We start from the raw sequence: 27993 nt of genomic DNA, 5'->3' as shown, positions 1-27993 counted from the left end.
CTCATATGTCAGTCCTGCCATCCCAGGAATCAATCTGGTGAACCTTCGCTGTACTCCCTCAATAGCAAGAATGTCCTTCCTCAGATTAAGGGACCAAAACTGAGCACAATATTCCAGGTGTGGCCTCACCAAGGCTCTGTACAACTGCAGTAAGACCTCCCTGCTCCTATACTCAAATCCTCTAGCTATGAAGGCCAACATGCCATTTGCCTTCTTCACTGCCTGCTGTACCTGCATGCCAAACTTCAATGACTGATGTACCAATACACCCAGGTCTCGTTGCATCTCCCCCTTTACCTAATCTATCACCATTCAGATAATATTCTGCCTTCCTGTTTTTGCCATCAAAGTGGATAACCTCACATTTATCCACATTATATTGCATCTGCCATGCATTTGCCCACTCATCTAACCTGTCCAAGTCACTCTGCAGTCTATTAGCATCCTCCTCACAGCTCACACCGCCACCCAGCTTAGTGTCATCTGCAAACTTGGAGATATTACATTCAATTCCTTCATCTAAATCATTGATGTATATTGTAAATAGCTGGGGTCCCAGCACTCAACCCTGCGGCACCCCACTGGTCACTGCCTGCCATTCTGAAAAGGACCCGTTTATTCCGACTCTCTGCTTCCTGTCTGCCAACCAGTTCTCTATCCACGTCAATGCATTACCCCCAATACCATGTGCTTTGATTTTGCACACCAATCTCGTGTGTGGGACCTTGTCAAAAGCCTTTTCAAAGTCCAAATACACCACATCCACTGGTTCTCCCTTGTCCACTCTACTAGTTACATCCTCAAAAAATTCAAGAAGATTTGTCAAGCATGATTTCCCCTTCATAAATCGACGCTGACTTGGACCAATCCTGTTACTGTTTTCCAAATGCGCTGCTATTTCATCTTTAATAATTGATTCCAACAATTTCCTCACCATCAATGTCAGGCTAACCGGTCTATAATTACCCGTTTTCTCTCTCTCTCCTTTTTAAAAAATGGTGTTACATTAGCAATCTTGTTGTGCGAAGCTCCCTGGGGAAGAGTGACCATAATATGGTAGAATTCTTTATTAAGATGGAGAGTGACAGTGTTAAATTCAGGACCCTAGTCTCTGAATTAAGGAAAGGTAACTTCAATGGTATGAGACGTGAATTGGCTAGAATAGACTGGCAAATGATACTCAAAGGATTGACAGTGGATAGGCAATGGCAGACATTTATAGATTACATGGATGAACTTCAACAATTGTACATCCCTGTCTGGAGTAAAAATAAAAAGGGGAAGGTAACTCAACCGTGGCTAACAAGGGAAATTAGGGATAGTGTTAAATCCAAGGAAGAGGCATATAAATTGGCCAGAAAAAGCAGCAAACCCGAGGACTGGGGGAAATTTAGAATTCAGCAGAGGAGAACGTAGGTATTCTGGTCCCTCCCAGCCTCTCTTCAGTCGTGGCGCAGCGTGACCCAATGGATTGAGGGCGGAGCCAGTGCCGGGACCTCTGCACATGCGCGCTAGAGTCTGTGCGCATGTGCAGTAGCTCCTGGCAGGCCGTTTCTGCAAACGTGCGCTGCAGCTGTGTGGGATTGGCCCGAAGCACGTCGTCCCTAGCCCTGGCCGAAAAGCTCCCTCATCATCAGCCCGCTGCATTCCCTAAGGTAAGACTTCTATTTTTTATTTGTTATTTGCTGATTGATTTTGGTGCTTTAGGTGCAAGCTTCCTTCTATTTTTTTATTTTTTATTTATTAATTGCTTCTTACTTTGATCTTGTGCTTTAGGTGCAGGGTTCCTTCTATTTTATTTATTAATTAATTGCTGATTACTTTTTGTGCTTTGTTTGGTGCTTAGTGGTGCTTTAAATGTAGTTACTTGCGCCTATTCCTTAACTCTAGGTAAGGTTTTTCTGTGCTGAAAGAAGTGGCAACATACGCTGCCCTAAGTTAGTTTGGAGCAACTATTTGCTGGCCAAACGCCTAAAACAAGGGTAAGTGGCTGGGAACGCCCCCTTTTGAAAAAAAAACGGAACTAAAAAAAAAAACTTAACTCACTTACAGTGGCGCAAATTAAATGGCCAGAATTGCAATTAAAAAGTTCGTCCAGAAAAATCAAGTTGCTCCAAAGAAAAAGGAGCAACTCCTGGGGAAACTTGGGCCCAATGACCCAGTCTTCACAGCTCTCTGGGGTAGAGAATTCCAAAGATTCAAGACCCTCAGAAGAAATTCCTCCTCATTTCCATTTTAAATGTGCGATCCCTTATTCTGAAACTATGCCCCCTAGTTCTAGATTCAGCCACGAGGGGGAAACATCCTCTTTCTCCGGTGTTTCAAATCTTTTGTAGTAAGGAGACCACAATTGTGCAGAGTGCTCCAAGTGTGGCCTAACCAAGACTCTATATAAATTACAAATAATTTATAGCCAGAAACAGGCCAGATCCTTCATCCAATAGTCTATGATTAATTGCAAAAGCTGTTAACCCATTTACAATATTCTATCTTTCACATTTTGTCCCTTGTTAAGAGCAGTGCTGACCATATGGCAAATTATATTCCTGATTAATAAGTAAATAATGCACATTAGACAGTCACTGGGCAAATGATCTCAATACTCACGTGGTGTGTGTATGTGACCTTTAACCTTGCTGTGCGATTGCTGGTAAAATAAGAGTAGAGTGTGAGAGTTGTTTTTTTGATTGCTGTGTGTGGTTGGATTTCTTTGGTTACTGAATCTTGGTGATGTTTGTTCAGTAAATACACACACATGAAGTACATTTACCTATATTAGCATAAGGTGTTTTCTACTAAAATTATCTGGTGAGTACGATATTGCCATAGCCCCACCTGTGGCAAGCCAGTGGGTATTCTACTGCACAACACGGAGTTAGAGGAACTGTGTTTTACTTGTGTTGAATTTGCCTTTCTGCATTAGGCGGGTATTCACCCAAGCGCTCCACTCGTGCCCATATTTCTGGTTTGCCACATTTTAATTAGATGTGGGTACACATACTTTGGTAATCATTGTTAGTCCATGCTGTATTGTGCATTGGCAATAGCTTGTGATGAGGCTGCTGAAGAAAGGAGAGAGCAGAGAATAAAGAGAAAGAGAGAATAAAAAGAGGAGAGAGAGAAAGAGAAGAGAGAGAAGGAATAAAAGATGTTGCATCCACTTCTATAGCACCTTTCACAACCTTATGACATCCAATAGCTCTTTACAGCCACTGAAGTATATTTGAAGAGCAGTCTCAATTGTAATGTAGGAAACGTGGCAGCAAGCTCCCACAAACAGCAATGAGATAATGACCAGATAATTTGTCTTGGTGATGTTGGCTGAGGGATAAATGCTGGTCTAAGGGAACTTCAATAGGTCAAACACTGAAGAGTTCAGCTTCAGCATCCATCACAGCAAGATCAGTGCGTACTGGGGCAACAATATCACTTCTGTCAACAAGCTGGAGCTGTTTCATTTGTTTCCACACAGCCACTGACAACTGATACTGCTGTTTGCAGCAAATATGCAACATAAAGTATTGCTTGCACGTGGCGACATCTCCGCTACATTACAGTGCATAAACAGAAGCTGCAATGGCACCGCAAAGTGTCCCACCCCAACTCCTTAACACCTCTCAAGGACAGTATATAATAACCCAACAAGAATTAGGAGCAGGAGTAGGCCATTTGGCCCCTCGAGCCTGCTCTGCCATTCGATAAAATCATGGCTGATCTTCTACCTCAACTCCACTTTCCCGCACTATCCCCATATCCCTCGATTGCTTTAATATTCAAAAATATATCTATGTCTGTCTTGAATATATTCAAAGACTGAGCCTCCACAGCCCTCTGGGGTAGAGAATTCCGGCGATTCACCACCCTCTGAGTGAAGAAGCATCTCATCCCAATCCTAAATGGCCGACCCCTTATTCTGAGACTGTGACTCCTTAGCCAGGGGAAACACCCTCCCTTCATCTATCCTGTCAAGCCCTGTAAGAATTTTGTATGTTTCAATGAGATCACCTTCTGAACTATAGGACTAGTCTACTCAATCTCTCCTCATGGGACAATCCCCCCATCCCAGGAATCAGTCTGGTGAACCTTCGTTGCACTCCCTCTATGGAAAGTATATCCTTCATTAGCAATGGGCAGCACAACAGGGAGCAACCATGATTCCTAAAGTAAGTCTATCCTCGTCCAACGAGATGGTAATCAAACAGAAATCAGGACAAGGGAGAGTCCCACCCAATGCAAAAGACTAAACAAATATCAGCAGCTGTGCTGCACTGTCAGAGGTGTCGTCTTTCGGATGAGATGTTAAACTGAGCGCACCGTCTGCTCTCTCAGGTGGATGTAAAAGTTCCCATGGCCACTATTTTGAAGAGCAGGGGAGTTCTCCCCAGTGTTCCAGCCAATATTTATCCCTCAATCAACATCATTAAAACAGATTATCTGGCTATTGTCACATTGCTGTTAGTGGGAGCTTACTGTGCACAAATTGGCTGCCTCGTTTCCTACATTACAACAGTGACTACACTTCAAAAAGTACTTCATTGGCTGTAAAGCGCTTTGGGACGCCCAATGGTCGTGAAAGGCGCTATAGAAATGCAAGTCCCTTTTTTTCCTCTTTATAACAGTCTGCCAGCGGTTTGTCAAACAGTTTTCCCAACCAGAGGCAGAAATGTAAAAGATAAATGGTGAACTGCTTAACAGCGTTTGCAATCAATACAGAACTGTTGGGAGTGAAGAGCGTTCTTTGTGAAACAAATTGTGGTGACTTCAATGCGGTTCATAATGGGCGTGGATCCATAAAATTGTTCCAAGTTTTGCACTGATGCTCAAAAAGGCTGCAGGGAGGGTTGATGAGCAAAGCACTCCAACAGCAGCTTCTCGAGACTCAGACTAAATTAGATTAGAGCAGACATTAGCTTGTAGTGCAGCTGGCTGTGCTACGGCTTACGTCAGAGTGTTTATAAAATGCTGACAGAGTTCAATTCTCGTGCACCATCATTTGCCTCAGCACACAAAACTCTCCCCAAAATATAAACTTATTGCAATAGCTACCAAGGCCCATCTATTACAACTCCGATTGTTAACCAAGAATTTCCCAGCTGGGAGAAAACATGGAAAAAATGATCAAGTCAGGTGAGCGAACACCAGTTTTTTTGAAAACACATCGTTCAAGGACTCGGAAAATAAGCACAACACTGAGTTCCCAAGGGTTACTTTAAACTTCGGAGAATACAGTACAAATATAGTCCGATTATATTTTGCAAACTGCACAATAAACTCCATGGTTGCAGATAGGGTCTCCCTGTCACCAGCACCATTCCTTATACAGTTCGACAATGAAAGAAAAAGACATGCATTTCTGTAGTGCCTTTCACAACTTCTGGATGTCCCAAAGCGCTTCACAGCCAATTAAGTACTTTTTGAAGTGTAGTCACTGTTGTAATGTAGGAAACGTGGCAGCCAATTTTCACACAGCAAGCGCCCACAAATATGATCATGATCAGATAATCTGTTTTACTGGCGTTGGTTGAGGGATAAATATTGGCCCCACGACACCGGAGAGAACTCCCCTGCTCTTCTTCGAAATAGTGCCGTGGGGTTTGTTTTACATGTACCTGAGGGGGCAGACGGGGCAAACATCTCATCTGAAAGATGACACCTCTGACAATGCAACACTAAGTGTCAGCCTAGGTTTTTGTGCTCAAGTCACCAGAGTGGGACTTGAACCCATAACCTTCTAACTCAGAGGCGAGAGTGCTTCCCACTGAGCCACTGCTGGCACAACAGCTTCAGTATGCAGGCCTAATCCATTGTCCTTACTCCATTACTTGAGTTAGTGTGGGCCCAACAATGTGCCTCAAAACCAGAGTTAAGTCAATTGCTGCAGAATAGTCTGCAGTCATGTTACATTGAATAATACAACATTATTAGGGAAAGTTTACAGAGAAGCAGGAAGATCAACAAAATACTGACAGCAGAATAATCAAACTTACGCTATCGACAAACCATGTTGATAATTAAAAATCAAGGCAATATAAATAATTCTTTCAGCTCCTCTCAGTAAAGGTTTAGAATCAAGAACACCTCCAAAGTCCAATTAAACAATTGAGTTGTGAATTGATGAGTGAAATGTGAAGGGGGAAGGGTTGGTGGTGAAGAATTGAATGGGGGGGAAAACAAGACAAGACTGGCATCTTTACCCAACCACATATTGAGAGGCAGGATTTCCAACTCGCTAAGAACAAAAAATTAATCTCTTGGATATTGTAATGAGCAAACCAGGGAGACATTTTCTTTGACCACTTGGTTATTGGTAATAAAAATATTTGAAATGGAGTAAAGGGCAGATTTAAGGGAATTGGCGAAAGAGACAGGGAAGACGAAGAGAATTATTTTACGCGGCCAGAGGCATCTGTACTGAGGACTCGGCTTTTCACCATATATGTTAATGACTTCGAAGAAAGAATAGAGAGTTACATATCTATTTTTGCAGATGACCAAGTAGATAGGTACAGTAAGTTGTGTAGATGGGAGCAGGAAGTTAAAGTGACATTGACAGATTGAGTGGGCAAAACTCTGGCAGATGGATTTCACTATAGGAAAGTATGAGGTCATAGAATCCTAGAATGATCATGCCTGTGCCTGCTCTAAAAGAGCAATCAAAGGGTGGGGGAGAAGATCACCACCACCTCCACATTCCCCCGAGTCACACATGATCCTGACTTGGAAGTATATCAGCCGTACCTTCATCGTCTCTGGGTCACAATCCTGGAACACCCTCCCTAACAGCACTGTGGGAGCACCTTCACCACACGGACTGCAGCGGTTCAAGGCGGCGGCTCACCACCACTTTCTCAAGGGCAATTAGAGATGGGCAATAAATGACTGCCTTGCCAGCGACGCCCACATCCCTGCCCTTCCCCAGAGCCCTTCAAATTTTTCTCCTTCACATAGTTATCCCATTCCCTTCTAAAAATTATTATTGAATCTGCTTCCACCACCCTTTCAGGCAGCGCATTCCAGATCACAACAGCTCCCATATGCAGACCTAATCCGGTGTCTTTACTTGAGTTAGTGTGGGCACAACAATGTACCTCAAAATCACTAAGTCAATTGCTGCAGAATAGTCTCCAGTCATACCACGGTGAATACAACACTTTAGGGAACACCTTCACCACACGGACTGCGGCTGTTCAAGGCGGCGACCTCATACTTCCCCCCACAGTGAAATCCATCTGCCAGAGTTTTAGATTTTAACACTCTATTCTTTCATCAAAGTCATTAACATATATGGTGAAAAGCAGAGGCCCCAGTACAGCTGCCTGGGAAACACTACTCATCATAGAGTTTACACCCCTCAAACCTCGGAGTGACGGTGAGGAACAGCAGATATCAGAGACTGAAAATTTTGCTGGGAGCAAGGGAATCAAAGACAGAGGCGACACAGCAGAGATGTCATAGTGAGTGGGTAAACAGTGCAGGAAAAATCGGTAAAGAGTGAAGACGTAGGTGAGTTTTCCCTCATGGATAGATAAGAACATAAGAAGTAGGAGGAGCAGACCATTTGGCCCCTCGAGCCTGCTCCGCTATTCAATAAGATCTTGGCCTCAACTCCACTTCCCTGCCCGCTCCCCATAACCCTTGATTCCCCTATCATTCAAAAATCTGACTCCACCTTAAATATATTCAATGGCCCAGCCTTCACAGCTCTCTGGGGCAGAGAACTCCAAAGATTCATAACTCTGAGAAAAGAAATTGCTCTTCATTTCCAGTTTAAAAGGGCGACCTCTTATTCTGAAATTATGCCCCCTAGTTCAAGATTCCTCCAGGAGAGGAAACATCCTCTCTGCATCTACCCTGTCAAGCTCCTTGAGAATCTTGTGTTTCAATAAGATCTCCTCTCATTCTTCTAAACTCATTGGCGAGTATAGGTTCAACCTTTCTTCATAAGACAACCCCTTCATCTCAGGAATCAACCTCGTAAACCTTCTCTGAACTTCCTCCAATGCAAGTATATCACTCCTTTAAATAAGGAGATCAAAACTGTACAGTAGTCCAGGTGTTGCCTCACCAATACCCCACAGTTGTAGCAGGACTTCTCTGGTTTTATACTCCATCCACCTTGCAATAAAAGCCAACATTCCATTTACCTTCCGAATTACTTGCATGCTAACTTTGTGTGTTTCATTTACAAGGACCCCCAGGTCCCTCTGTACCTCAGCATTTTGTAATCTCTCCCCATTTAAATAATTTGTTTTTTTATTTTTCCTACCTCACATTTTCCGACAATATACTCCATTTGCCAGATTTGTGACCACTTAATTAGCCTATCCCTTTGCAGATTCTTTATGTCCTCCACACAATTTGCTTTCCCACCTATCTTTGTATCATCAACAAATTTAGCTACAAGTGGTACAAGTACTGGTGTTGTAGGAGGGTAGGATACAAGGAAATGGCCAGATATAGCCTTGTGTGACCATAAAAGTGACCATAAAGCTGTTGGATTGTCATTTAGAATCCAGCTGAGTCACGATTGTCATTTAGGGAAAGAAACCGACTGTTCCCTGCAGGGTCTGACCTAAATGTAATCAAGTTCCACCCCAGCATGGTTTGACTTGCAGTTGCCCTTCTATAGTGGTCTAGTAAGCCACTCAGTTACATCAAACCACTACCAGCAATTGAAGGCGGTGGCCCACCACCACCTGGAGAGAACTGGGTATGGGCAATAAATACCAGCCTTGCCAGTGTCACACACATCTTGAGAATGTTAAAAAGGCTGTGGGTTCAAACCCCATTCCAGAATTTCAGATCTGATCTAGACTGACACCGTAACTTTTAATGTTTCTCATCTTTGGTATCAAGTTACGAATGGATGAGGAGGACCACCACGAGTGGAGAGGAATGGATTAAAAGGGGAAGTAGAGGAGGACAATGAGAGGGCAGAAAATAATGGGGGGGGGGGGGTCAAATAAAAAGAAAGCAAACAGTGAGACTACAAGAATCAGCAGAAGGTTTTTGGGAAAGAATGATCCCATTCACCTTCTTCCCTCCCCATAACGAGCAATGTTTATTATGTTTTCATAAGCAACGAGTTCAAATGTCAGTTAAACACCACATTTGGTACATCTGTGACAGGTACAGGTTATCACTGAAAATTCCCATCACAGCTCCACCTATAGCAGGTAATATAATAGGTTTTCCCACATCAGTAGGCTTCGCATCAAAGTTATGGATGAAATACACATCCCATGTAGCAAATTTAATATACATACAGCCACAGAAAATGACCAGCTAGTGACTATCCTCCTTGGGGAGGGGGAGGTCAAGAAGGCTATTTAAGGTTTGGATGGCACCAAAATGACATACCTGGCAATGGAAGTTCAGAACCAAGCCACCCTTCTGCAGCAGACTCAGTAATCTGCCATCTATTCAGACACCCAAGCCAGGCATGTTTGCAGTACTTTAGGGTATTACGGAGGATTGACCAGCTAGCCCACACCATCAGTAGGGGCTAGGACTTGTTCTGCTTTGGACAACTCCAGACAATCCTGCAAGGCAATGCCTTAATGGCTTGAGTAGGACTGGCTGATCAAGCAGCAGGAGGCCTAACAGTGCTGTGTGCTGGTAGCCTGTGCAACTTTAGCTGGTTAAACTCCAAGAGGGATCCCTGCAATCATTTGGGGAGCTCTGCCAACCTGCGCCTTTAGTTAGTGGGGATGGAGTATAAAAGTAAGGACGTCTTGCTACAACTGTACAGGGCGTTGGTGAGAACACACCTGGAGTACTGCATACAGCTTTGGTCTCCTTATTTAAGGAGGGATATACTTGCATTGGAGGCTGTTCAGAGAAGGTCCACTAGGTTGACCCCCGAGATGAAAAGGTTGTCTTATGAAGAAAGATTGAGCAGGTTGGGCCTATATTCATTGGAGTTAAAAGAATGAGTGTTGATCTCATTGAAACATATAAGATTCTGAGGGGCTTGACAGGGTAGATGCAGAGGATGTTTCCCCTCGTGGGAGAATCTAAAACTAGGGGACATAGTTTCAGAATAAGGGGTCACCCATTTTAAACAGATATGAGGAGGAATTTCTTCTCTTAGAGGGTCGTGAATCTTTGGAATTCTCTACCCCAGAGAGCTGTGGAGGCTCGGTCATTGAATATATTCAAGGCTGAGATAGACACATTTTTGAATGGTAAGGGTGTGAAGGGTTATGGGGAACAGGCAAGAAAGTGGAGTTGAGTCCAAGATCAGATCAGCCATGATCTTATTAAATGATGGAGCAGGCTCAAGGGGCCAAATGGCCTACTCCTGCTCCTATTTCTTATATTAAGTTGGTGCTGTCTCTCTGGGGGAGGCTGCAGCATGTGCATTCAATATCTAGCCGTGTGGTTTGCAGGCAGGCTTCTGCTCATGTCCGACACCTAGCTGACCAAAAAAACCGCAGTAAGATAAATAACATGCTGATAAAGAAGATACAGGAGAACATAGAAATCGAATGAGAGATGTAAATCTGACGATCTTGCGCACCCCCTTTGTCTAGTGACAACAGTTTTAATATCTATTTTCTAAAGCACTTGGTCAATGTACCAATGTTAACAAACATTTCTTGGTGAATTAGTTGTAATTCCCAGGTCACAATGCACGTAACTGTATTCAACAGCTTTTGCATTTCCATCAATATAGACAATAAATGTTTTCTAAAATATACGAGGTGTATAAAATTACGAGGGGCCTAGATGGAGTGGAGCAGGGAGGTCAGGGGGTATTGATTTCAAGTAATTGCTAGTATGATTAGAGGGGATTTGAGACCATAGCGCACTGGTTCCGGGCTAGGGTGAGTCGAAGAGTTATGAGGCGTTTGTTTATCCCGCAATGCGAGTCCCTAAGATGCCCAACAAGTTCACGGTGGAGCCCACGTCATGGAGGTGGTGGTGTTCTTCTGGTTTACCTTTCCAGAAGGTGTAACCACCACCTAGTTTTTTTGAGCCCACCGGGTCTCACTTACGGCGGCGATGTCTATGTTGAAACGTCGGCGCTCCCGGGAAATGATGCCGATGCGACATTCCGGTTCGTCGCTGTTGGGGTTGTCCATGAGGGTCCTGATGTTCCAGGTCCCGACCTTCATTTTAAAGGGTGGAAGATGCTTGTGCATGAGTTCTTTTAACGTGGGGTGGCCGTTGCACATGTGGAAATGTATTTTTATCTAAGCTGATACCACACGGTATTTTTGTGCCCTTTTTCAATATATAACAAAATGGAGTCCTGGTCCTTCCAGAAATTTCTGCATAAAGCAGTCGGCTTGCATAAACAGCTAAACCTGGCTTGAAAGGGCTGATAGCCACCAGACAGCTAGGAGGCAAGTCCTGCTGAGACAAGTACCCCCCATGGTGCTCTCCTATTGTCTATACAACACCAGTTGCAATCCACCCCACCCTTTTCGAAGTACTCAAACCACCAGCCATTATCGCTTGTAGAGACCTCATCCATTTGATGCAAAAAGATAACTGACTAGGAAACTGGATTGCCTTTGGACCAATTATCTCTGTATATTTCGGTGTTGGCACAAACCACGCAAGTCTGGTAAGGCAGGCAATGACCATCCTTATCTTTCACCAATGAATATAAAGATGCTAGAACCTCGATTTAAAAAAAAATCAAGTCCCAATTTAAAAGCTGTAAGCATCTCGCACTCTCTCAACCAACTTTCTATCAAAAGAAGTTGACCATTATTTTTAGTCCCAACTTCTCCAAGACAGCTCGTTTTGCTTGGCCAGACAGCAGCATCAGTGTGCTGGCTTTGGGCATTACATTGCTGAAGGCAGTTGCATGATTTCAGAGACAGAATCATAGCCTACACAATGTGGACCTACAATTCTGTTGCAAGGACAAGGCAGACAGTGTTAGCCATGTCAGTGGAGGAAGTTGACACATGGATTGCAGTTGCAATTAATAGAGCCCTGGTGAGACCGCACTTGGAGTATTGTGTCCAGTTTTGGTCTCCTTACCCAAGGAAGGATATACTTGCCACAGAAGGAGCACAACGAAGGTTCACCAGACTGATTCCTGGAATTGGGGCGATTGTCCTATGATGAGAGATTGAGTAGACTAGGCCCGTGTTCTCGAGAGTTTAGAAGAATGAGAGGTGATCTCATTGAAACATACAGATTTCTTACAGGGCTGGACAGGGTAGATGCAGGGAGGATGTTTTGTCCTGGCTGGGAAGTCAAGAACCAGGGATCAGAGTCTCAGAATAAGGGGGTCAGCCATTTAGGACTGAGATGAGGAGAATTTTCTTCACTCAGAGGGTGGTGAATCTTTGGAATTCTCTATCCCAGAGGGCTGTGGAGGCTCAGTCGTTGAGTATATTCAAGGCTGAGATCGATAGATTTTTGAATATTAAGGGAATCAAGGGATATGGGGATAGGGTAGGAAAGTGAAGTTGAGGGAGATGATCAGCCATGATCTTATTGAATGGTGGAGCAGGCTCGAGGGGCCAAATGGCCTACTCCTGCTCCTAATTCTTATGTTCTTATGATGCCAATCTCGCCATCCAACCTGAATAAGCACCAGCGGAAAAGCACTTTATGTTGATCGCCTCCCTTTAATGTGATCTTTCGACTGAACCCCAGCTGTTCCACTGCCAACTCCCCAATCAGCACAACCAAAACCATTAATTAAATATTCAGGAACTGCTGAACTTCAATAAAAATACTTCTGCATCTGCTCAGATGCAGAAGTATTTCCGTATGTTGCACAGCCATGATACGGCACAAGTGGAAGATAAGAAATGAATTTTTCCAACAGTGGATGGGTTCCGACAGAAGTTCAGATTTAAACAATGGGATTTCTTTCCAATTTCTGCAAAAGATTTATTTCTAATGCTCCACTTGCACACCATGATTAGCTGTCGGATGAGCTGCATCAGCCAATACACTGTAGGAGGATTAGCTGGAGTTGCCAATTAATGCTACAACGGCTAATCTAACGGCACACAGACAAATAAGACCAGTGAGTAAGCAAGGATGCTGTCTTTAGATAAGCTCATTTACAGCACTGTAGAACAGTGTCACACTCTCTCCAATTACACCCAAATACAAACACACTTGGTATTCAACACAAGGATTGCTGGAATGTGGACAAGTCCGCTCTCCAAATCAATCAGCTCCCTAAGTCGACCACTTGCCCAGTTTTATAGGCGATTGATTTAGTGAGGCTCATGTATCGGACGTCAGTCGCTCGGTATTTCTGTACATAGAGCAATGACTCATCGCCTGACCAATAACTAAAACCCTAACCACAAGGGATATTTACACCATGCCATCGGCACAGTTAGTACTGACCAACGTTCCCTCTGAGTTGCATGACCCCGCAGCAGTCTGCCAGTCCCGTACAGCTCGGAACGGCTATTCAAATATGACATTTTTCAATTGCGCGAAACTTAGAATGGGCCACGCAGCCAGTTAAAGAGACCGCGCACCCAAATAAAAATGAGGAGGAACATTGGTCGTGACTGGGATGATAATCTTATTCGCCCTGCAAGTATTGGTCAATAGGGAATGATGCTGGCAACAGCGACTGAGAAGCTGACGGCTTAACTTTGTTCCCCCGATAATATCTTCCTTTAGATGACGGGCTTTATTCTTTTAATTAAAATGTATTTCTGGCATGCACAAGAGAAATGAACTGAATAAACCCCCAAGGACATAACTTCTCATTCAGCAACACGTGACCTTCCACTCCCATGCCCTTTCACCATTCCCACATGACCGCTTTCAAATCCTCAACAACAGGATCAGATTAAAACTAATTAACTCGTGCCTGGGTTTTCGTTTTTTGCAAAAGAAAATAGAGGGGATGATTTTTAAAAAGATTGCTCAGATCGTAATTCAGATGTGGCCCCATGACAAAACGCAGTCATTTGCTGAGGGGAGGATCTACAAATTAAGACAATTTAAAACAAGGACTGAGATTGTTACTGTAACAAACTATTGCTCAAGGAACATTACTTGATCTCCCCCGCCCCCCACAGCTCCCCAAAATACTCTTCCAAAGCATTGCTTCCTTTGACTCAAACTTTAAACTCCTCTCTCCGAAACCACTCTTACAATCTCACGTCCAGCTGCCTAATCTTTTACCTGTCAATTTTAACGTGTGTCACTGGTGGTACTCCAGAGAATAATCTGCTTTATGTCTTTCTCCCTAGCTGCATAGTCCTGTGCAAAAGCCTGTTCCTGAACCTTAACAACATACTTAGTTCCCAAACAATAATCACCAGCTGCTCAAGCCAAGCTCCCAGAAGTTGGTCCACACACTACTCAATGTCTTTCACCCAGACTCATGGCGCATCATCACCCAAAATAATACAATGTTTCTAATTTCCTTCAGAAATGGCATTCCAGGTCCGATCTTCGACCACCCTCTCTCTTTCCCGAGGGGGGAGAATTTGCTCCCCTCCCTTCGGCCTGAACCAACTGGCACCCTTTCTCCATCTGGCTGCAGCCTCCCAACCTTCCCTCTACCCCCCACCTTCTGTCACAAACACGCCCGGTCTATAGAACATTTGTTGCTAAACTTCTTGCTCTGCCTATGTACCGGGGAATGAATTCAAGGGCTTTCTCATCGAGAGCAATCCAGTGTTCAAGTGACAATTTTAAGACTATCAAGTCCAAGTGTGTTTATCCTGCGCCCCGCCCAGGTAAGTGGAGTATTTACACATCTCATTTCAAATGGGCACGCACGTTTAAGGATGTAGTTATTTGCACTAGAAAATGTTCTGATTGGCTCTATATGATCACATGTCCTGATTGTTGATTGGTCCCTTTGGAATATAAGATACACCCAGAAGTTTCTCTGGAATGTGTAATTGGAAGCGCCCAGCCCAAGTTCTGAGTGACTTTGCAAAGTGTAATCTGAGCCATTCTGACCAGACCCCAGACAGAATAGAGCTCCCCAATCCCAGCACAAGAATCCCCCGCAGCCGAAGGTCATGCCTCACCCAGCCCAAGTTCCTTACCACCCCAACCAAAGTTCATGCCCCACTCCAGCCTAAATTCCTAAATAACCCACACAGTTTAGTTATTGAACAAAACATAGTTAAAAGTTAAAATCGCTCACCCTTCAGCTTTTGACAAAAATAACTGCACATAGCTGTTTTTGTTTGAATGGGTGGAAGAAACAATGAATTGGCGGGGCTTTCACTGTCGGAAACATTTCAGTTGAGCCTTAAGCGGAGGCTCCACCTGCTCATTCCAGTGATACAGGTAGACATAAAAGATCCCATGGTACTATACTAAGAGGAGTTCCAGTCCATAGTCCTCCCTCAACCCACACCACAAAGTAACCAACCATTTGCTGTTTGTGGAATCTTGCTGTGTGTAAATTGGGATGTGTTTACCTTTCTAAAAGTAACAATTTCAAAAATAATTACGCAAGACTTTATCCAAGTCAAATTCCTTTTCTTTATCACCTTTCACTCAATTACTTCGAAGCAGAGAGAAATTTCAGTACGCTAATTGAGGCGAAACTTTCACACATGCAATTCCACTCCGGAACTTGTCATATTTTGGAAACCCCTGCTGTTGAACGTAAGCATCACATTTCTAATAGATTCCTTCCTACTTTGCCTTTAATTTCCTCCTTTCTCCCCTTCCCCGCAAATGTTGCGCTATTTCATCCGAGAAGCCAGACAGGAGACCTAGCCCCCGACATGTAATACCATTCTCAGTCTGGCTGGTGGGAGAGGTCTGGGATTTTTAACCTCTCCTTTTCTTTCTTTCACTCAAAACTAAGCTCCTTGCGCCTCTTCTCAGTGCCACGCTGACCGCATAGCTGAGCTGGGGGGGACCTCATCGCTTGAGGGGACTGCAGGTTACGTGCTCGCACCGTTACTCTAGTCCGGTAGGCTGGCGTTCCATTACATAAGAACATAAGAATTAGGAGCAGTAGGCGGCCATTTAGCCCCTTGAGCCTACTTCGCCATTCAAGATCATGGCTGATCTTCTACCTCAACTCCACTTTCCTGCACTGTTCCCATATCCCTTGATTCCCTTAATATCCAAAACCTATCAATCTCTGTCTTGAATATGCTCAACGACTGAGCTTCCAGAGACCGCTGGGGTAGGGAATTTCACAGGTTAACAACACTGAGTGAACAAGTTTCTCATCTCAGTCCTAAATGGCCGACCCCTTATTCTGAGATTATGAGCCCTCGTTCTAGACTCCCCATCCAGGGGAAACATCCTCCCTGGATCCACTGTGTCAAGCCCTGTAAGAATTTTGTATGTTTCAATGAGATTACCTCTGATTCTTCTAAACTCTAGAGAATTTAGACCTAGTCTACTCAATCTCTCCTCAGGACAATCCCCCCCACTCCCTCTATGGCAAGTATATCCTTCCTTAGGTAAGGAGACCAAAACTGTACACAATACTCCAGGTGCGGTCTCACCAGGGCCCTATACAATTGCAGTAAGACGTCATTACACTTGCACTCAAATCCTCTTGTAATAAAGAGCAATATACCACTGGCTTTCTTAATTGCTTGCTGTACCTGCATGTTAACTTTCAGTGATTCATGTAGAAGGACACCCAGGTGCCTCTGAACACCAACATTACACTGCTTATACAAATGCATCTCGACATTAAGTTGAAGATCCCTATTAAAATTTGAAGAGGCTATGGGAAGAGAAACATGCAGGTTTTGTGATTAAGGTTAGTGCACCAACAGCTACCTTGAGGGGAAAAAAAAATACACACACACAAATGCGAAAAGTTAAACAGCATTAAGAACCATGCCATTGAAGCCCATGTAAGTGAACTCCAAAAATACTGCCAATACAAAGGCTATCCTCCACTGAGCTATTCTTACCGGGGTTCTTGACCAGTCAGCCTGAGAATAGCATCATAAAACAATGCAGGTACTGTATGACTGACAGCAATCCAGTACTGATGCAAAATAGGGTTGGAACGAAGCTTTACATTTGGGCGTCTCATTGCCCGTTCTAAAGGATTCATCTTGAAGGACATATTTACATGATACTCTGCAGAGAAAATAAGTATTACTGTTGTTTTGAATGAAGCGTACCTTACACTAGTGGGGTAGTGAAGATTTAAAGGAAAAATTCCAGGCTTCAAATTAAAAGTCACAAAATCATTCCTCCCATTTCATCGACAAATCAACAGGTTCCAAAATGCAGTTTTGCATTCAGGCATTAGTTGCATCAAATTAGGTGCCACCATTATATCAATTGGGGAAACATCGAAATGGTCTTTTGTTACATTTCTTCAAACAAAAATTGGTACACTTGCAATTAAAGTTAAACGGTGGCTTTCTGGGCACGTGTGACTCTCCTGTGCTCTGGTGAAAGTTAAATAGAATTGAAAGACACAGAGTTCATCGCGTCCACCCACAGGACATTATAATCAAGCGACAGTGGAAAACAATTCACTTTCAAAACTGCTCTTCCCCCATCCCCACAACTTAAGACTGGAATTTGCCCCAGGACTATCACATTGGGGTGCATTAAATACGAGCATTTTGAAGCCTGAAAACTTCCTTTAAATATGTTAACAACTCCCAGACATTTCCAAGTTCCAATGATTTTAACAGTAGCTTAAATGAGAACATTTACTTGTGCACCAGCCTTGCAGAAAATCAGACACACTCTCTGACGGATCTCCAGTCAGTATTATGGCTGCTAAAATTAGGCATCCTAACTGCGTAGGTCCTGCTGCACATCAAATGGTTAGACGGAGACTATAGCTCAAGGGGTTCTGGGGTAGAACAAAAAGACGGGCTTTTTGAAAAGACACATATTGGTTCAGTTAAGGGTACAAGTACAGGGTAAAGCTAGCCACCATTACCTTGGTTTTCTTCCAGTAAGCCTGAGGTAGACATCATACAGGAATGCTGGGGCCTTATGGCTTACAGCAATCCAGTAGTGATAGATCAAGTGATTGGAGGTTAGATTTACATTGGGCCGTCTGAAGGCCTGCTCGAGAGGATTCCTCTTGAAAGTGGATATTACATGGTACTCTGAGGAAGAAAAGTTGCATGACAGTATAACGATTTTTTTTTAAGCATCTGCTCAAAACCTCTAGTGAGGTCAACAAAGGATTTAGGGCTGTAAAGGAAGTATCAGACCCACTGCACAAATTTCCTTTGGTCACCACAAAGTGATTCTACTGCCAGAAATTAGCAACATGATTTTACTGGGCAATCAACAGACTGCTTGATCGCAGCCATTTGCCGATCAGTTGACATTGGTGATCTAAACAAACATCTGATTATTTGTTCCGCCATTGTCAAAAACGGACAAGGATTAAAAAAAGTGTTTGAATGGATATATGAAGCAGTGCGACTTTACTAGGTTCTGGCTGTACTACCACATGATTTATGTTCATTTGGAAAAAATAAAATCAGACCAAGTCAGAACGAAGCAGCTCTAGTCTTTGAAAACTATATCTGGACTGGAATTTTTTTTTCTAAGAGTGTAATGCCAAATTGACCATCCAATATAGAGGCAACAGGGTGTTTAACAGCTCAGTACACCCATTGCCATAGGAAATGAAGCAAGATGTTTGTACACCAACCACACACCCAAATACAACAGGACTTTTAACACGTAATCCCACCAGCTGCAGAGTCACTAAATAAAATACATCAAACTGTAGCAGTAGAATATGCAGACCATATTATCACAGAGGCGGCTGCAAGCATAGTAAAACACTGGTTCGGCCCCAGCTGGAGTACTGTGTCCAATTCTGAGCACTGCACTTTAGGTAGGATATGAAGGCTTTGGAGAGGGTGCAGAGGAGATTTACTAGAATGTTTCCAGGGAAGGGAGAATTACAGTTATGTGGATAGACTGGATAAGCTGGGGTTGTTCTCCTTGGAGCAGAGATGGCTAAGAGGAGATTAGCTCGAGGCGTTTAAAATCATGAAGTGTTTAGATAAAGATAAACGGTTTCCAATGGTTCAAGGGTCGGATAACCAGAGGGCACAGATTTAAGGTGATTGGTAAGAGAACCAGCATATGTTTGTTTAGTTCATTTTCTTCTGTGGTCATTGGCATGTATCTTTGATGCTTTATGATTTATTGGTAGCATACATGGAATGTCATGATAAAAGGTAAAATTGGCACAAGAGATGTGAGTGAGCCACTGTATAACAGGTCAACTGACGTGAGCAGTTCTCGAGTGTCGCCGCCAGTTGTGGTCAGAGTGAGCAGCCACTTTGCGAGGAGGAGAATGCCGCACAGGAAGAAAGCATCCCAACAAGGTGAAGTGGAAGCCTAGTGTGTAAATGGACAGTGATCGAAAGAGGCAGTGCAATCACATATTTCCTGTAATGTGGTGACCAGAACTGCAAAAGGAACATACCACTGCAAGGTACAGTGCAAGCCGGTCCGGGAGGGCGATGGCTGTGAAGAGGGCGACTGGATTGGACGTCGGTGATTAGAATGTGGCCAGGTTCAGCAGGAGCAGCGAGAGATTATAGAGCGGTGAGGTCGGGGCAAAGGAGTGGCGTGAATTCAGGACCCAGGAGAGGCGTGGGCCCAGGAGCAGCACGGGCCAGCCCACACTGCGATATGTGTGCGTACTAGGTCCGTGCAGCAGAGCTGGTTTCCAATCGTCTTGGTTAAGACCGAGCTCTGTCAAGCCTGTGTAGTGGCTGGTGTGCAACGGCCACCACATGTTAAAAAAATTCAAGCACAGGCATCTTCCACCCTTCAATATGCAGTTCTGGACCTGGAATATTAGGTTCTTCATTAAAACACTTGTGAACTCATCCTTTTTTGGCGTGGAAGCAAGTCATCCTCAATACAAGGGATTGCCTAAGAAGAACAGGTCAAACTGGCTTTTGGATAGTATGATGTCTCAGCTCTCATACTGGTAGTGTGAAGTATGATGTTTCAATAAAGTCCAAATACTGCATTGCTACAACTAAGTGTGTGTGTAATCTGGCATTTAAAGTAACGAGACAAAAAGGAGCAAGAAAGCAGTTCAACAGTGTACACACACACACACGAATATTTGATGCATTACCCCTGTAACACTACTCAGAAGTATTCATTATAGAAGATACTGACTTTTCCTTTGAAGAACTTCATTTTTTGCTTTGAAATAGATCATTTAGGTCTTGTCTGAAATTGCAACATGCTTTAGAAGCCCACTTCATTTGACCATTGCCACCCTTGGTCTTAAGTTATACAAGCTCTAGTTTCATCTCCAAATGGAATCAAAATATCTAACCTCAGAATGTAGTTTAAAAGATGTGCTTATCGAGATGAGTATTTTTTTTTATATACCCATCATTCCACGATCTACTCTCCGTAACTTGAGCTCAGCCAAAACTCAGCTGTCTGTGTCCTAATTCGCACCAAGTCCCGCTCACCCATCTCCCCCCATGCTCACTGACCTACATTGGCTCTAGGTTAAGTAACGCCTCGATTGTAAAATTCCCATCCTCGTTTTCGAATCCCTCCATGGCCTCGCTCCTCCCTATCTCTAATCTCCTCCAACCCCACAACCCCCCACAATCTCCAAGCTCCTCTAATTCTGGCCTCTTGTGATTGTCATCGCTCCACCATGAGTGATCGTGCCTTCAAGATGTCTCTCTCCTCCCTTAAGCTAGTTAAAACCTACCTTTCTGACCATCTGCCCTACTATCTCAGTCTGTGGCTCGGTGTTAAATTTTGCTTGATAACGTTCCTGTGAAGTACCTTGGGATGTTTTACCACATTAAAGGCGCTATATAAATACATGTTGTTGTCATTGGATGCGACATTCCTTCAAGTACAACTTGTGCTCTGGGTCCTACATCACCCGCTTCAATCACAATCACACTCTGCGTCTGAGGCATAATTAATTTTTCATTTTAATCGATGCAGTTTAGCAAAAAGACAGGTTGCATCTAATTTGGGGGGGGGGGGGGGGTTGAGTAGAAGGGACAGTTTTAGGATTCTGACATTGCCACCTACTGAGAAAGTTTGATGTATTTAAAGTGCATATGGAGTTAAGAAAATTACATCTGTAGCAGCATGTAAATGAGTGACCATTGTACTCATAAGCCAACATCGCTGTAAAACTTTTTGGTTGGACTTGAATTCTGCCAATTTTGAAGAGCAGCATGGAGAGATCACGCGCGAGGAACCACCACCTTTAAACCTAGTGTGCACCGAAGAACAGCATCAACACAAAGAAAAACAGGTTGGAAACAGCACGGTTGACACAAGTCTATCTTGTGCCCCAATCAGCTCGAGAAAATAGAATGCAGTAAGTAAAGAGATTCTCGGGATCAAAATTGCAATTGATTAAGAGTGGAGGAAAATAAATTGGAATCTTCTTTACTTAGTATTTCCGATATTCTACTTGCTGTGCATTTAGGCGTGAAACTGTACTTTGCGACCTCATTGTCTTATTAAAGCTGTAGTGGTGACTTTCTTTTCTGTACAAGCAGTGCCATGCAGGCAATTAGCCAGGAACTAACTGCACCGTCAATTGTTAAGGTTATTGAACTCCATATATAATTTAACTCCATGGGTCATGAAACAAAAACAGGTTTCCAACATCATGCACGGAAACTACCCAGGCATCAGGACGCTTTTGGTCGTTTCAATTCTCCTCTCTTGCTTCATTTCGATTAGAACATTGTAGAGAGCTGCTGTATGCATGGTTGACTATTCCAATACTACATTGCACCATGTTACACTAGGCAGCAATGCTACTGAACTAAAATTACACTGTGACTAAGTTAATCACAAGCATTTATGCAATGCAATGAGCATTTTAAAACAATAAACCACGTTTCATACCAACTTCACCCCAGTGGAAAGGGTTGGTGCCACCTGTAGTACAGTTGTAAACTAAGATGTTTCTTGGCCTGAAAGGTAAAATGAAAATGACATTTGGTACCTTTAATGTAGCAATTGACTTTGTTCTGAAAAAGTAAATGTAATTTCACCATCAGAATCTGAACAGTGCTCATCTTAAATCTCGCAATGGTTCAACCCTATAACCTAGGGTTGGGGGGGGGGGGGGGGGCGGGGGAAGAAATACAAGTGCCTCTGGAAGTTATTTTTTTTTAAAAACAAGAAATTTAATTTTAAAATCTACTGAAATTGCTGAAGAAACAGATTTTGCCATGAAAAGGGAAAGCAAAAATTTGAGCAACTCTGGGATGCATTGCATCAGTCATTGAAGGTTGGCATGCAGGTACAGCAGGCGGTTTAGAAAGCAAATGGCATGTTGGCCTTCATAGCGAGGGGATTTGAGTACAGGGGCAGGGAGGTGTTACTACAGTTGTACAGGGCCTTGGTGAGGCCACACCTGGAGTATTGTGTACAGTTTTGGTCTCCTAACTTGAGGAAGGACATTCTTGCTATTGAGGGAGTGCAGCGAAGGTTCACCAGACTGATTCCCGGGATGGTGGAACTGACCCATCAAGAAAGACTGGATCAACTGGGCTTGTATTCACTGGAGTTCAGAAGAATGAGAGGGGATCTCATAGAAACGTTTAAAATTCTGACGGGTTTAGACAGGTTAGATGCAGAAAGAATGTTCCCAATGTTGGAGGAAGTCCAGATCCAGGGGTCACAGTCTAAGGATAAGGGGTAAGCCATTTAGGACCGAGATGAGGAGAAACTTCTTCACCCAGAGAGTGGTGAACCTATGGAATTCTCTACCACAGAAAGTTGTTGAGGCCAATTCACTAAATATATTCAAAAGGGAGTTAGATGAAGTCCTTACTACTAGGGGGCTCAAGGGGTATGGCAAGAAAGCAGGAAGGGGGTACTGAAGTTGCATGTTCAGCCATGAACTCATTGAATGGTGGTGCAGGCTAGAAGGGCCGAATGGCCTACTCCTGCACCTAGTTTCTATGTTTCTATGCATGATGGATTTTTACCATTAACATCTTGGTGCTGCTGAGAACACAACAGAAACTAGTGGACAGGTACAAAAGCTAATTTAAAATGCTCATGGAATGTTGGCCTTTATCGCAAAGGGGCCAGAATGCAAAGGGGTGGAAGTTATGCTACAGTTATATAAAGTTATATTCAGTTACAGAAGACACCTCAAGTCGCTGGAGATATATCACCAATGACATCTCCGCAAGATCCTACAAATCCCCTGGGAGGACAGGCGCACCAACATCAGTGTCCTTGTCCAGGCTAACATCCCAGCATTGAAGCACTGACCACACTCGATCAGCTTCGTTGGGCAGGTCACATAGTTCACATGCCAGACATAGTTCGCATGCCAGACACAGACTCCCAAAGCAAGTGGTCTATGCGGAGCTAATTCATGCCAAATGAGCCAAAGGTGGGCAGCGGAAACAAGGACACCCTCAAAGCCTCTCTGAAAAAGTGCGACATCACCACTGACACCTAGGAGTCCCTGGCCAAAGACCACCCTAAGTGGAGAAAGTGCATCCGGGAGGGCGTTGAGCACTTCCGAGTCTCAACGCCGAGAGCGCGCAGAAATCAAGTGCAGGCAGCGGAAAGAGCATGCAGCAAACCAGTCCCACCCACCCCTTCCCTCAATGAATATCTGTCCCACCTGTGACAGAGTCTGTGGCTCTCGTATTGGACTGTTCAGCCACCAAAGAACTCACTTCGGGAGTGGAAGCAAGTCTTGCTCGATTCCAAGGGACTGCCTATGATGATGATGATATAAAGGTCTGGTCAGACCCCATCTCAAGCACTGTGTTCAGTTCTGGGCACTGCACCTCAGGAAGGATATATGGATGGGGTGCAGCGCAGATTCACCAAAAGGGACTAAAAGGGTTAAATTATGAGGGGTTGTATAGACTAGGCTTGTATTTCCTCAAGATTAAGAGTTCATCTAATCGAAGTGTTTAAGATTGAAGGAGTTGATCGGGTTGATAGAGAGAAACCATTTCCTCTGGTGGGGTGGTGCGGGGGAAAGAAAGAGTCCAGAACAAGGGGAACAACCTTAAAATTTAGAGCCAGGCCATCCAGGGGTGATGTCAGGAAGCACTTCTTCACACAAAGGGTAGTGGAAATCTGGAACTCGCTCCCCCAAAAAGCTGTTGAGGCTGGGGGCCAAGTGGAAATTTCACAACCAAGACCGATAGATTTTGAGGGTATTAAGGGATATAGAACCACGGTGGGGAGATGGAGTTAAGATTCAGAGTAGCCATGATCTAACTGAATGGCGGAACAGACTTGAGAGGTTGAATGACCTCTTCCTGCTCCTATGTTGAGGAGACACAAAGTGGTTGGCCTCCTGAGGCTGAATAGTTGACATGTACAACAACCCATTTCTTCTCCAAACACACAGATGGGGCAAGTACTTTGAACAAGGAGGATTCTCCAAGGAATTTCTTTCCCCTTTAGAGCTGCAGGAGCCACTTCAAGTTAAAGAGGAGTCACCTGTTGTACCTATGAACACCCGAATACCATGCGGCTGCCAGGGTCATGTTTATAACCACATCCACCGGAATCAGATCTGCCACGGCACTGTTTGACGCTCTCATTGTACGAAGAATTCCTTTTCCAGCCTGAAAGATAAGAACACAAGAACATGAGTAATAAGAGCAGGAGTCGGCCACACGGTCCCTCAAGCCTGCTCTGCCCTTCAATATCATGGCTGATCTTCGATCTCAACTCTATCTCCCGCCCGATCCCCATATCCCTCGATTCCCCTAGAGTCCAAAAATCTCAAGTCTTGAATATACTTATTGACTGAGCATCTACAGCCATTTGGGGCAGAGAATTCCAAAGATTCACCACCCTCTGAGTGAAGAAATTCCTCCTAAATGGTCGACCCCTTAACCTGAGACTGTGCCCCCTCATTCTAGTCTCTACAGCTGGGGATACAACCTCTCAACATCTACTCCGTCAAGCCCACTCAGAATCTTGTATGTTTCAATGAGATCACCTCTCAGTCTTCTAAACGCAACAGAGCTGCATTAGCAGATTGAAGTGGACAACAGCTGAATGTTGCGAAAGCATTACAGAAAAGTAGTTATGAAGATTTTAATCCAAGTATTTCCCATGCAAGTAAAATACAGGCTTTGAGATCATGAGTTGTACACAATTCCCTGCTGTGTACCCTTGGCTAGAGGTGCTGTCGAGGGAGCATGCAAAAATATTTACCCTTGTATTCTAGGTAAACGGTTAGTGTTTGAGAGATCAAAGACGACATAATATAATGGTAGTCTGAATAATAAATTAAAAAAAATATATGTTTTTTAATAATGTGATCATTCATGGGAAATGGCCACCGCTGGCAAGGCCAGCATTCATTGCCCATCCCCTATTGCCCCTGAGGTGGTGGTGGTGAGCCGCCTTCTTGATCTGCTGCAGTCCAGCGTAGCAGTTTTTTTATTACAACAGACTGGCTTGCTACTGGCCATTTTCAGAGAGCAGTTAAGAGTCAACCACATTGCTGTGGATCTGGAGTCACATATAGGCCAGACCGGGTAAGGACGGCAGGTTAGTGAACCAGATCGGTTTTTACAACAATCCGGTAGTTTCATGCGTCACCAATAATTAACTGAATTTAAATTCCCCAGCTTCCATGGTGAGATTTGAACTCATGTCCCTGGATCATTCGTCTAGGTGTCAGCTGTGGCTCCGTGGATAGAACTCTCACCTCGAAGTCAGAAAATTATGGGTTCAAGACCCACTCCAGAGACTAGAGCACAAAAAAAAAATCTAGTGCAGTGCTGAGGGAGCACTGCACTGTCAGAGGTGCTGCCTTTCGGATGAAACGTTAAACCGAGGCCCTGTCTGCTCTCTCAGGTTGGCATAAAAGATCCCGCGGCCACTTTTTGAAGAAGAGCAGGGGAGTTATCCCCAGTGTCCTGGGCCAATATTTATCCCTCAATCAACATAAAAAAAAACAGATTATCTGGTCACTATCAGCTTGCTTTGCGCAAATTGACTGCCGCGTTTCCATTACAACAGTGACTGCACTTCAAATGTACTTCGTTGGCTGTAAAGCGCCTTAGGACGTCCGGTGGTCGTGAAAGGCACTGTATAAATGCGGTGTCTGGATTACTAGTCCAGTAACAACCATTATGCTCCCCTACCCATGATATTTTTACAACCGAATTGACTTTTGACCTGTGGCTGCATTATTACATTGGGAGGGTTTTGCATGCAGTGTTTTTTTGCATGCGTCTTTAAACAAACAAATGTAAAACTGAAGAAAATTCGGTACCAGCAAAAGACCGTGTAACCAACGGAGACAACTTAGACCAAGCACGCCCAGCTAAAGCACTGTGGCAAGGGCAGAACCAAGCTCAATCCCCAGTCCACGATACATCGAATGAGGAATTGTAAGGTTGGCTTGCAGTAGCTTGCATCACAGGAGGGGCAACACTGGGCCAGAGAATAGTATCTGTGCGGTCGCTGGCACCCTACAGGGGCATGGCACCAATGTTCCCTCTAAGCCGCGCAGGAAAGGCCCCGCACAGGCTGCTCACCGGCTTCTGCGTTGTAAATTCGGTACGTGTGGGGAAATTTAAAGGGACCACACGCTAAAAGAAGCAGGCCACTCAGAACAAAGCGCAGCTTACAGGGAACATTGCACGGCAGCACCCAGAGAGCAGGCTCCTTTCTTCTCATCTGCACCCAGCAGACTGGGGAACAAAAAAGCACATTGGAAAAATAAAAAGGTGCAACTTACCTAAATACCCATCGAAAAATAAAGACGACAAAGAATTTCATCATGAAATTGACAAAGGGCCCCAAGTCGAATTGCTGTGGTGCTACAGAATCATTTTCTATTCATCGCGGATAATTCACGAAAACAATGCAATCATCAAACCTCCAGCACTTTCTCACGTCAATTGGTTTCTAAAACACTTTGCAGCTTTAGTAAGGACACTGGTAGATTTTATCGAGGAACAGTCTCGAGATCTCAAATACCGACATGGTAGAAGACAAATGACAACTTTGCATCTTTGTTGGTCTTGCTGATTACTATGAGGTAATGCTACCACAGTAGCTGATGTATTGAAATGGATCTCTATGGCGGCATTAGTAAATAGGGTATTGGGTTATAAGACACAGCACTTTATTTTGTAACTGAACACAGTATGCAATGGATAGTCTGTTTTTATGCAACAGATTTGAGAACCAAGGAATTGATGTAACTTAATATTACTCACAGCAATGAAAAGCCCACTGGGTCCATTGAAATTATCAATCCAACCCTGTTTGCAGAAGAGACAAGAAGGGATTAAAAAATATCTTAAGTGACTACCTCATTAAATATTTCCTAAAATACATTTCAGGTACAATAATTATTGAGTAATAAAAATATAAACGGTAGTAAAAGAACACTCCTACTGATAAAGAGCAGACATCAAATGCATGGTGAAATATCTGAAAGGGGCATATGGATCATAACGAGTGTTCCTAAAGTTACACAGCATTGGAAACTTTAAAAACATTTATTCACGGGATGCGGGCGTCGCTGGCAAGGCCAGCATTCATTGCCCATCCCTAATTGCCCTTAAAATGGTGGTGGTGAGCAGTGTCGTGTGTCGCAGCGATTTGGTACAACTGAGTGGCTTGCTAGGCTATTTAAGGGCAGTTAAGCATCAACCACATTTCTGCAGGACTGGAGTCACATATAGGCCAGACCGGGTAAGGATGGCAGAATTCCTTCCCTAAAGGACATTAGTGAACCAGATGGGTTTCTACGACAATCCGATCGTTTCATGGTCACCATTATTGACACTAGCTTTTTATTCCAGATTGATTTAACTGAATTGAAATTCTCTGTGGCGTGATTTGAACTCTGGATCATTCGTCCAGACCTCTAGATTATTGGCCCAGTAGCATAACCACTATGGTAACGTAACCTTAAGCAACGAATAACAGTGGACAAAAAAGTTGGACCACTCTGTCACAGCGAGTTAGCAGAATAACTTACAGTGGTCAACTTCCACTAAACCCTGAAAACGGGACCGCAGGAAAATACTGCGGGAAAGGTTCCAAACTGCGGCCACATGGAGACCACAT

At 43.9% G+C, this 27993-nt stretch overlaps 1 protein-coding gene across 6 annotated transcripts in view; it reads right to left on the bottom strand.

Annotated features, from left to right (window-relative positions):
- Positions 1 to 27993, bottom strand: part of far1 (fatty acyl CoA reductase 1) — a 138354-nt gene that overhangs the window by 27404 nt on the left and 82957 nt on the right. For 2 of the 6 annotated variants that reach the window (XM_070899483.1, XM_070899486.1), the window contains exons 6-9: positions 27135 to 27179; positions 24388 to 24515; positions 21808 to 21875; positions 17855 to 18026 (exon numbers count right to left, since the gene is read on the bottom strand). In XM_070899483.1, coding sequence (XP_070755584.1) covers positions 17855 to 18026; positions 21808 to 21875; positions 24388 to 24515; positions 27135 to 27179 — 413 coding nt within the window. Of the gene's footprint in view, positions 1 to 16859; positions 17032 to 17854; positions 18027 to 21807; positions 21876 to 24387; positions 24516 to 27134; positions 27180 to 27993 lie in introns of all 6 variants that reach the window. The other 4 variants (XM_070899489.1, XM_070899485.1, XM_070899487.1 and 1 more) reach the window with 4 other exon arrangements.

This window comes from Pristiophorus japonicus, chromosome 14, assembly GCF_044704955.1.
Source record: "Pristiophorus japonicus isolate sPriJap1 chromosome 14, sPriJap1.hap1, whole genome shotgun sequence".
Taxonomy (NCBI): domain Eukaryota; kingdom Metazoa; phylum Chordata; class Chondrichthyes; family Pristiophoridae; genus Pristiophorus; species Pristiophorus japonicus.
The sequence above is the reverse complement of the archived record's forward strand: the minus strand, read 5'-3'. Positions and strand labels throughout refer to the sequence as shown.